This window comes from Eptatretus burgeri, chromosome 11, assembly GCF_056783735.1.
Source record: "Eptatretus burgeri isolate ZD-2024b chromosome 11, Ebu_testis_v1, whole genome shotgun sequence".
Taxonomy (NCBI): Eukaryota; Metazoa; Chordata; class Myxini; order Myxiniformes; family Myxinidae; genus Eptatretus; species Eptatretus burgeri.
Genome location: NC_140971.1, coordinates 32,781,880 through 32,793,534, shown reverse-complemented (window position 1 = coordinate 32,793,534; position 11,655 = coordinate 32,781,880). Strand labels below are relative to the sequence as shown.

The window sequence follows — 11,655 nt, the reverse complement described above, 5'->3', positions numbered from 1 at the left end:
ATTAAATGCTCACAATGCACCACAAACAACAATTTGTAGGGGTTGGACTTGCCAGGTCATCACCACTGGATTTACACTTGCAATGCCTCCTCCCTCCCCCTCCCCCCCCCATGCGGGCTTCCCCTCCTCGATCTTCTCTTCTTCACCATGTCCCATCATGGGTAGAGGTGCAGTCTGTCATTGCCTGTGCTCGTTAACGCGCGGGATGCAGGGTGGTCTTGGTGCCGCTTTGTCGTGATCGCAATTCCTTTCGTCTGGAGGAGGAGAGGGTGAGGGGAGTGGGAGGGTGAGGGGAGGAGAAGGAGAGGGAGGGGGGGTTGTGATATCCTGATCCCGAGACGTCACACGCGCCGGTCCACGGACAGGATATAATCTCAAATCGACAAAATCATTATTTCTTCACACGGAGACTTCAAACGCACCGCCCGAGCGTCCGCCTGCTCGGCTCCAAATCCCCGCAGGAAGGCAAGGTCAGCGAGCGGAACGAGTCGGACTCAAACACCTCTTACCCCCCCCCCACCCTCCTCCCGCACCGCACCGACCTCGCCTCACACCTCACATGCACGGGACGCACAAACGGGCGAAGCGTGCAGGAAGAGGCACCGAAGGCCGATGAGAGAGTGTGTTTCGGGCTGTGAAAGCAAGCCGTGAGATGAGCCGCCGCCATGACCTTGCTGAGGTGACCGCGTGCGGTTGCGCATCTCTGCGCACTCTCCCAGTTTCATACACACATCGGACTATCCCTCTCTCTCTTCCTCTCAGTTGGTCTTCGTGTTCGACCATTTCTCCCCCCCCCCCCACCCCCCACTCTCCGCTTTCACTTTGTGCAAAGTTGGTGCTTGGTGAGTGCGTGCAGGTGCGTGCAGGTGTGTGCAGGTGTGTGCAGGTGCGTTCGGAGCCATTACGTCCTGACCCTCGGTGGCCTGTCCCGCTCGTCAAACTCCCCCCACCCGGTCCCTCTCGATCATCGGTGCTTTTTGTGCCCTCAGTACGAACTCGTCCCGATTCCTCTCTCTACCCCGACTCGGCGATTGATATTCCGCGGGCATACGCACTGCAGCCCGGCCGCGCGTCCCGTCATCTCCCCGGGTGCCCATCACGCTCCGGGGCCCCGTACGCGGCTTCCCGCGGCGCCACCACGACACGACCATCCTGGGCGCTCCCGACGAGCTCCGAGGCAGCCACGTCCTCCCTCGCCTCGCCGCGGTGACGCCGCGCGGACCGTCCGACATTCGCAGCTGAGTTTCCCTCGGGAAGATCGATCGCTCCGACGGGAAGGACGCGTGAAGGGCGCGGGCGGGACGGGCCCGGACAAGGCAAGTCCGCGCGACATATCGTTCCGCATCTCGGGATTCTCCGGAATTTATTTTCACGGATGAGTCGGTGCAGATGGAGGGATCGTCGGATATCCGGTGGCTGCTGCGCACCTGATCCAGCACGTCGGTGTTTAATTGGTTACACCCGATGGGGTTTTTTTCCCCCCCGTGCGTTGCCGTGCTCTGCAGTGCTTTGTGTCGCGGCTTTTGCTGGGGTGGCATATTCGCGTCCGTGCCGGGTTCCCCCTGACGTCACCCGCCACTATCCGGGAGTTCCCCGGATGACGTACGGTTCGCAGCGCGAGCGCTGCCGCTCAGGTCACCGCCAAGCTGTGCGTCGATCCACTTCGGCGTCGCTGTACGGCAGCATCGCTGTACGAGCGCTTCCTGCGTGCTTCAGTTGAACAACCATCGCTCATTTGCCTATTATATCGCGCTATTCCCACGCAGCTGTCATTCCCTGCGATTGAATCCAAATTAATGGATTTTAAAGGTGTTTGCTCTTACACGACGCAAGTCGCACCTCCTTCGCTGAAGACGTCAAGCAAACTTGTGTATTTATTCGCTTTAATATGCCGAATGGTTTCCAAGGTGTAGTGCTGTTTATTTATTTGCAGTTGCATATCTTGGTGGTCTACCTTAACCTGCCACACCTGATTTCTTCCTCTGTACATACAGGTTGAGCAGTCGAGGCCAACAACGAAATATTTTACGTTTAAACCCTCAACACCATTGCTTTCACTAAAAATCGTACCTGTTGTGCCCCAGAAGTCAAAATCCTGAGCCCTGTTCAATGTATGGGTCAGGAATGCGTTGTGCTGCATCATGTATCGGAGTTTCAGAAAGGACAGGCTTGCATCACGGGTGTTTTAGAAGGTTGGAGTTATTGAGAAAGCTTCTGAGCTGTCTTGTTGGATTCGAATCTCGACCCAGCTATCAGCTCAAATCTTTGCCTCACATCATCTTGCTCTTGCCTCACATCTTGCTCAGCTTAATGCCGTGGGGAACAAGGCCTTTAAGATTATTGGAATCTGCCGTGCTGAAGCTGAATCTCTAGGCTTATCACTTTGCCATCACAGACAGGTCGGTGGTCTTTGTCATCTACCACCTCCTTTCTGGTCTTGCACCCTCTGCTGTCTTCGTGCTTTGTCCACCATCACCCCTCCCCCCCACCCCTCCCAGGTCCCAGGTTTATAGAAGATTCACATGGTCCACCATAAGCCCTCTTCTGGTGAAATCACTGCTCACCTTCACTCATTTGTTCCTCTTTTTTTTCCAACCTTGCACCCTCTGCTGTCTCTGTGCTTTGTCCACCATCACCCCCCTCCCAGGTCCCAGGTTTATACAGGGTTCACATGGTCCACCATAAGCCCTCTTGTGGTGAAACTACCTAAATCTGGATCACTGCTCACATTCACTCATTTGTTCCTCTTTTTTTTCCAACCTGTGGAATCAACTTCCACATCCTCTTCAATCTCATTCTTCCATTCAGGTCTTCAAGACAGCTAGCTGTTCACCACCATCTCAGATCATCCCCAATCCAAAACCATGATCTCTTCTACCCTTATTAACCCCACCCAAATCCCTCCAAATGTTCTAGTTTTTCCTCCTTGGAACTTCTTTCTCCATGCATGCATGTGTTGCTTCCTGTTTTTGTCTGTTACGTCCTAATCTGTTCAGTTTGCTCACTCTTCCAGGAGCCTCAACAATATATATAAAAAAACTGTCCTGGTGTTTCTCAGGTAGGGTGATTCATCAATGTGTGTGTGTGTGTGTGTGTGCCATCCCTCAGATTGACGTTAAACTGAGCCTCCTGTTTGCCAGCATTCGTTAGTGGATGTTAAAGATCCCATGGTGTCCTTTGTGAAGAGGATAAAGTTATCACTTGTGATATATGTGTATATATATATATATACCTCAACAAATTCCTTGTATGACTGACTGCTGTGCTGGTCAAACCATCTAACCCAGGAACTGCTTCAGTCGCGCTGTCAGAAATATGGTACACTTGATGATGACGGTGATGATGGGGATGAGTCATTGAGAAAATGGTTTTTCCACTCTGGTAATGCGCCATTTTCAAATACTTACTTTCATTATTTCGTAGTACACCCTATATTATATTCAAAGTATTGGGACAGTACAGTCAAACTTGAAATCCTCCAATACCGGCATGTTCTCATTTTCCTCACAATTCCAGGCAGCTTGTGCTTTATGAAGGTGTGACATTGTGGATAGATAATGTTGCACCACCGGCTTTGATGCGACACCAGTCCAAGGGTCCTTACATCTGCCTGCATGACAACGCACCTTGCCCGACTGCAGTGTCTGTGAGGGATTGGTCGAGGACAATGTTTAAAATTTCCAATGGCCAGCACGGAATCTTGACAAACTGGGTCAGGTCACTAAACGGCACATGTTCTGAAGCCGAATCGATGGATGTTCCTTCTCGCACCATCAGGTGCATAGGGCTGCTGAGGCATTTTCATTAGCTATGGAGCACAATCCTGGTCCGGTCGCCACTCCGACGCAGGAAGTCAAGGCAGGAAATTGGAATATGGCCAGCGTGCCGGCGATAGCTCACCTACTCTTCGTGAGGGGCACCGCTGGATCTTTAACATCCATTAACTAATGCTGACAGACAGGACGGTTAATTTAACATCCATCCAAGGGACGGCACACACATTGATGAATCACCCTGCCATCCTCTTTAGCATGTTACCCGTGTTCCCATCCCCAGTACATGTTACCTGTGAAACACCGGCATGACAGTTTGTAGTTGGGTCGAGATTCAAACCCTGACTAGATGACTCAGATGCAAGTGCGCATACCACTAAGGCATCCTGCCAGCCCTGAAGGAAGAATGGTGCAATGCAAGGCATGATATCAACCAAAATCTGGTAACAAAGTGTGAGTGAAAGTACGGCCCTCTAAGAAATGGAATAAACAGTGGCAATTAATAATGAACTAGAGGGGCACTCAGTAGAGCGCATACCACTGCCACACAATGCCTGATTCACGAGAACATATCGGGCACATTACATTTTTGAGATATCGTGCGATATATCGTCTTTGGCCCTATCTTTCAATGGTGAAGAATCACTTTAAAAATTAAATAATTCTCGTATCCAGATCCAGATTCGGATCTTCTCCAAAATCGAATCAATTCTTCCTTGCCACACACCCAACGTGTCCACCCAGTTTCATCCGAATACATCCATAACTTTTTGATATATCCTGTACACAAACAAACAAATGAAATTGCTCGTTGAGCAAGGAATTGCCGCAATAACTTTGTCATATCTCCATGATCTCTGAAAAAACAAAAACCTAGAAATCAATTTGGTTCTTATAAGTCGATAGTGCTACTGTTTAATGAGTTATAGCACTTAGTTTGGTCATGATCATAACTTGGAAGTCAATCGGACTTGAAATGGCATTTTTATCGCAATTTGAAAGTTTTGACCCGACCCCCCCCCCCTGACATTCGTCCCCCGACCGCTAAGAAGGGTGTTGGTGTGACACCCCAATGAGACATATGGTTCGATGCAGTATTGGAAGATGCACATTTTGGATTTGGTTTGAAGTCGATACGATCATTTTGGCGGACGTTATTGCGAAAATAAGAATTTCGGTTTTTCGGTGACCTTGACCTTGACCTTTGACCTAGATTCACCAAAAACGACAAGTGTCTAAGTTGGACCATGGCCAACGTCTGTACCCAGTTTGATTGTACCCAGTACCCAGTACCCACACACACAACCGACCAACATAATTATCGAAATCCGAAGGATTCCGGCAATTAACAAACAGATAGATAGGGGTGAAAACGTAACCTCCTTCACCTTTGGTGGCGGAGATAATGTTGCATCTTTCCTTACCGTCCCAATCTATATAATAATACGCTTGTTCATCTGTCCTTGGTATCCTTGCTATTATTTCCGACTAATTTCTGTGAAACGACTTGACCAGGGACCTTAAAGCCCACGTCCTTTTATCGAGGTCTTTGTCCGAGGGGGTTCCAGGAATCTCACAACATTGTGAAAGAACAATAATAATCCATCATTATTTACTTTAAACGATGTGTCCTGTATATTTGCATCAGGAAGAAGATAAGTGGTTTAGGGTGGTTTATTGGCACAATTAGTTGACTCATGGTCACTTAAGAGTTGTACTTCCACGGGGTATGCCTGGTGTTGGCTTAATGGTTAGGGTGGCGGGCTTTGGATCCAAGAGTCCTGAATTCAAATCCCGGTCAGCTGTTGAATTAATACCAGGTGGGGTTGACTCTGTCATCCTTCCGATGTCGGCAAAATGAGTGCCAGCTTGCTGGTATACTGTGTCGGAGTGGTGACCCGTCCAGGATTGTGCCCAATAGCCAAGGAGACTGCTTAAGCAGCACCAACACTGCACAGAGTATGGTCCCAATCTCTCCTCCTTCCACGGGGTTTCCGCATAGCTTTCCGTTTGAAGGCTTGGACTGGGGAGGAGATTTAATCTTTAAGGTTGTGATAGGGAGGATAAAGGTTTGGGCTGGGGGGGGGGGTGATTATTTGGGGTTTATGCGGGGAGAGGGACTTTAGGACTTGAAGTCACGTATTGCATCGCACGGATGTTCTGTGGGTCCCTGCTCCTATTTTAGTAATACAGCTGTACGTGAAGATGGTTCATGTCCACATTACACTTTTAATGAGAGAGTTCATGGAGCACGCGGTACCCCACGCATTGTTTAAGTCCAAACTTAATTTTATTAAAATAATGATTTTAAAGATCGATTTTTAAAAAAAATCCGGAAGTTTGGCGTGACTAAAGCAGTCTTATCCATTCACCTTTATACAATTTGTTAGTCACATTGAGTTGAGTTTGTTGAGTTGAGTTATACAATTTGTTGAGTCACATTATACATTGAGTCACGCTTCAGGAGATGGAAGCTTTATTTATCCCCATGGAACGCAGCAACAATCGTCATTGTACGTAGCCATTCAGGCGGCCTCTTCTTCACTCCGATATGCACTCTCTCACATGCCACGCCCTCCCATCGACTTGTATCATGGTTCTTGAAAGTATTATGAAGGCAATTTGTGTTTTACAGTGTTCGAGTATATAATTCAATTTTAAATAAAGGTTGAAAAAGGTTTAAAGGCACATAGACAAATTAATTCTGGGTTTTACCGCCATTTTATCCAGTGTCTATTCCATCACCCTATCTCACACGTTACATTCGTTTTACGTGCCTGTTGTATGTGTCCTTTATAACATCCTTAAAAACAGTAAGTTTCTTGTTTAGAATGATTTTCAATTTCGTTTGACTGCCAGGCAGGCAGACAGAGTAAAAATATTATCTCACTCCTTCCTCTCTGTGCATGTGCGATCAGGATGAATTCATAGCCCAAAGTACTGTCCGGTAAAACAGCAAACTTGTCTTCCTATTCATGTTCTAATTCCTGTTCAAATTATAACATTCAATTTAAATAAGTTGTTCCTCGCTCATCAACTGATGACCATGAACTGATAAGGCAGACGGACAAACAGACGGACATGAACCAATTGCTTAAGCACGCTTTTCACTTCGCGTGAACCGGGTAATAACCATTGGTGCACGCAACATATCATAGATCTATCAAGTTGCCACATTAATGGCTGCACTATGTCTTTCATGTGAAATTCCACAAAATGCATCAACGAATGTGGAAAGGCGAAGGCGTCGTGGCCTTGAGGATGCTACAAACTCTGTTTGTACAGTTGTGAACCACAAAGTTGCAGCACAGTTTGCTTTTGGTGTCAGAATCATTTATAACTTTGAATGAACGCTCAGCAAGTGATGTGAATTGGGTTGTTAAAGTGTGAATGAGAAAGAAGTTCCTGGTGGAAGGCCACTTTCGGGTCATGACCAACAAAGAACAAATGAGTTTCATAGAGACGTAGAGGATCGTCACGTATGAATGAAATATCTTGTTCAAGGCTTGTCAGTTTGGGTTTTTGCAAATGGAGTTCTATTTTGCTACATTTATATTCCATTTCTAAAGGTTGAAATGATTGATCAGACAGATTATATACAAGGAAACTGTCAGACACAAGAAGAAGCCATTTGGCCCATCATGACTGTGCCATAACTATACCCCATGAACTTAATCTTTCAATTCACTTTCACATCTTGTATCTTCAATTAACCCAGCCATTGTTACCATAAAGTAAGTAGCGAATCCATTGCAACTAACTGATGTTGATCACATTTATAATCTTAGCTGAGAATTTAGCCAGGATATATTGGCACACACAAATCCATCTCTTTTTAAGAGACACAATGGGATCTCTTGTATTTCAATACCTAAATGCAGATGGGACAGCCAACTTTACTTAACACTTGAAGGATACAATGCTCTTGAGATGATACTTTGTGGAGGAGTAGGGAAAGCCTTGTTGCTGATGTGGGTTTTATTCCCATGGCTGCTCAGCAGAAAATTATGCACCCTTGGTGGAGTGGTGACCTCTCCAGGATTGGTTCTTAAACACACAAACTTTCATGACTTCCCATGTTCTGTTCTCCCTTTTCCCCTGTGCATCATCTATACCAATAAGTGTGTGTGTGTGTGTGTGTGTGTGTGTGTGTGTGTGTGTGTGTGTGTGTGTGTGTGTGTGTGTGTGTGTGTGTGTGTGTGTGTGTGTGTGTGTGTGTGTGTCAGTCAGTGAGTCAGTCAGTCGGTCTACTCGATCCGGATCCGACTACTCAAATTTTAACGTGATTCTTCACCATTGACAGATAGGGCCAAAAATGATATATAGTATGATATCTCAAAAATGTATTGGGCCCGATATGTTCTCGTGGATCAAGCACTACGGGGAAGAGGTATGCGCTCTTCTGATCGCCCTTTTAGTTTTATTTGTGTTCGGTCATTAAGCATGACATATCATTCTCTTTGCTAACCCCACCTACACCCCTCACCTCTCTATCTGTTTTTTTTTTTCCTCCCACCCCCTCTCTCTCTCTCTCTCTCTCTCTCTCTCTCTCTCTCTCTCTCTCTCTCTCTCTCTCTCTCTCTCTCTCTCTCTCTCTCTCGCTCTCTCTCTCTCTCGCTCTCACTCTCGCTGTCTCTGTCTCTGTCTCTCCCCCTTCTTACATCCCTCCCTCCTGCAGTGTATAGTAACATTTGGTGGGGCGTCGCTCTCTCCACCCCCCCCACCTTTACTTGCTCTTTCCCTCTTCCTTACTTCCTTTCCCCTCCCTCTGTCCTCTCCTTTCCTCTCCCTCTTTCCTCTCCTCTCCCTCCCTCCTCTCTCTCTCCACTTCCCCTCCCCCCTTAATATCTCTGTCAGCGAAGGGACGGGTTGTATTTGCTCATATGTAATGAATTGATTTCCTCAATGAGTTGTCAGTAATACTCCCTGCATTCAGATGGCCCACGTGCATTAGGAGGAAACCCATACCTTGTTACACCCCCCCCATCCCACGCTCCATGTCCAACTTTTCTGAAGACCACTTTTTTGACCCACTTTTCTCTTGATTGTCAAATAATATTCCCGAGTCTTTCCCTTCTCACTCTTTCCTCATTTTGTCAAGATCACAGACGTTTACCACCTCCTGTTCTCTCCTATATCTACCCTAGCCATTGCTTATGTGACCTTTCACCATTTATCATCCAGCTCTTCCATGAATCTTGACCAGTGTGTGGGGTAGTCTTGGTATAACATTATTATTGTTACTTATACAGAATTCAAGGATAATGGAGGAGCTATTAATATGATACAGTAAGTTCTCCTACAATGTTGCTTCTAATAACGTCATTTCACTATAACATCGCTTAAGGCCCTGTCACACCTTGACGTTTTAGCCAGCGTATGCCGACGTATGACAAATTTGTCTAAAACGCTGGCACACGTAGAATACGTTATGGGTAAGTTTTGTATATGTTAGGAGCACGCTGGCATACGTCGTAGTACGCCGAGCTCGTCGACTAATTTTAACATGCTTGAATTTTTTCGAAGTATGCCAGCGTATGACTCAGACGTTCCGCACACGCTGGCCATAAGTTGTAGGCACGTTACGCGATCGTTGACACACGTCGACACACGTTACTTGTAAGTTACTCATAAGTCGAAACACGTTGAGGTAATGTTTAGCGTCAGTGTTCCAGACTCCATGGTTTATTTTTTTTTTTCTTCGGCATGACGGTGATGTTAACACTTCGATTTCTAATGCGGTTATAATATAATATAATTAATAGGCTGCCGCTCTACGATTTAAATCATAACTGCACTAGAAATCGAAGTGTCAACATCACCGTCATGCCGAAGAAAAAAAAAACCCATGGAGTCTGGAACACTGACGGGTTCCTCCTGTGTGAACCCCATTTTTATGTACCAATTCCCTTAAACGCTGCCAATATGCCATTATACGGCAGATGTAAGTTAGTAACTTGTTCAGTAAGTTCTGTGGTCGTCCGGAAGATGTCAAATACATCTACATATATCAATATGCGTTGGAGATACGTTACACATAGGTTCAAAACACGTTACTCATGGGTTAAAAATAAGTTTCGGGAACGCTAAACATTACCTCGACGTGTTTAGACTTATGAGTAACTTACAAGTAACGTGTGTCGACGTGTGTCAACGATTGCATAACGTGCCTACAATGTATGGCCAGCGTATGTGGAACGTGTGCATCATACGCTGGCATACATCGAAAAATTTTCAACATGCTGAAAATTTGACTATGTACTCGGCATACTACGACGTATGCCAGCGTGCTCTTAACGTATACAAAACTTACCCATAACGTATTCGACGTGTGCCAGCGTATTCGGCAAATTTTTCATACGTCGGCATACGCTGGCTAAAACGTCAAGGTGTGACAGCGGCTTGACACTTCGATGTCTAGTGCGGTTATGATTTGAATCGTCGAGCCGCAGCCTTTTAATAGCCTACGCCACGTGATCGTCTGTGATACGCTGCCGCGCTATGCATAAGTTAGACTATCGTTGGGCATAGGTTGTGAATGCCGACAATACGCTCAGAATTCATTGATATACGTTATCTATTCGTTGATATATGTTATCGAAACGTTCTGTGTACATTACTAATACGTTATGCATACGTCCAACTCGTTATGAATACATCCAAAACTGGAAAAAAACATCAGTAGTTCAGCGTACGCCAGCGTTTTACATAGATTTTGATACCTTGCCATACGCTGGCTAAAACGTCAAGGTGTGACAGGGCCTTAACCATGAGATCTTTAACATTCACCAACAACTGCTGGCAGACAATGTCCATTTAACGTCCATCCAAGGGATGGCAGACACATTGATGAATCACCGTGCCTGTGAAACACCAGAATGAGAGTTTATAGCTGGGCTGATATTCTAAGCCCGGCTATACAGCTTAGAGATGAGTGTTCATACCTCTAAGCCAGCCTGTCAACCCTGGTTGACACATTAACCGATGGGCAGAAGGGAACAGGTGGACAATCACATTCAGCATTTCAATCTCATTCTTCCCTCCAGATCTTCAAGACAGCTGTTCACCACCATCTCAGATCACCCCCCCCACCCCTCATCACCAACCCACCCCAATCCCTCCTCCTTCCAAATTTCCAATTTTCCCTCCTGAGAGTTCCCTTCTGTATCCATCTTGTCCACCACATGCATCCTCTCCTGCCCCCCATTCCTCCCTCCACCCATTGTTTGGCTGCCTTCCCATGTCCTGGCCTTTGGCCCTGCTGTTTATGTTTCCCCCTCTGCTATTCCTTTTTTCCTGTTGCGTTCTGATCCATTCAGTGTAATAGCTCTTCCATGAGCCTCAACGATGAATACAAAAAAAATTACTTTATAAGGTAATTGAAAAAAAACATCCAGTTGCTGTTATTTATTTGCTTATTAATCTATTCTTAATTAGTTTTTCGGATTATTTTATCAAAATCTATCTCAAAAGCTATTTATTTTCATGAACACACACACACACACACACACACACACACACACACACACACACACACACACACACACACACACACACACACACACACACACACACACACACACACACACACGCAGTTTTTGACTTGAATGATTGAAGCAACAAAATGTGGTTGAAGCAAAATAATTCACAAGATAAGAAATTAAATCCAGTAACAGTTTGGTACTGAGCTTGCAAAAGTCTGAATGTACATTAGTCGAATCAAAGTGCTGTGGATGGATCCTGATGCAACATCGATAACTACCCCAATGATGCTTGATTGAAATATCAATGTCCTGTTTCTGAAATCAGCGAAGAAATCCTGATGGATGTTGAAATTATCATTTACATGTGTCATCCTACTGGCATGAAAAATATCATCATT

At 45.9% G+C, this 11,655-nt stretch overlaps 1 protein-coding gene across 6 annotated transcripts in view; it reads left to right on the top strand.

Annotated features, from left to right (window-relative positions):
- Nucleotides 1-260: 260 nt before the first annotated feature.
- LOC147016798 (sodium/potassium/calcium exchanger 2-like) overlaps nucleotides 261-11,655 on the top strand; it is a 223,545-nt gene continuing 212,150 nt past the window's right edge. Inside the window, exon 1 of one of the 6 annotated variants that reach the window (XM_085845809.1) lies at nucleotides 261-470. Coding sequence is in view for 4 of the 6 variants with exons in the window: in XM_085845810.1 (XP_085701936.1) it covers nucleotides 653-679 (27 nt within the window). In the remaining 2 variants the exon portion in view is untranslated. Of the gene's footprint in view, nucleotides 471-498; nucleotides 680-11,655 lie in introns of those variants that run through there. The other 5 variants (XM_085845810.1, XM_085845812.1, XM_085845808.1 and 2 more) reach the window with 5 other exon arrangements.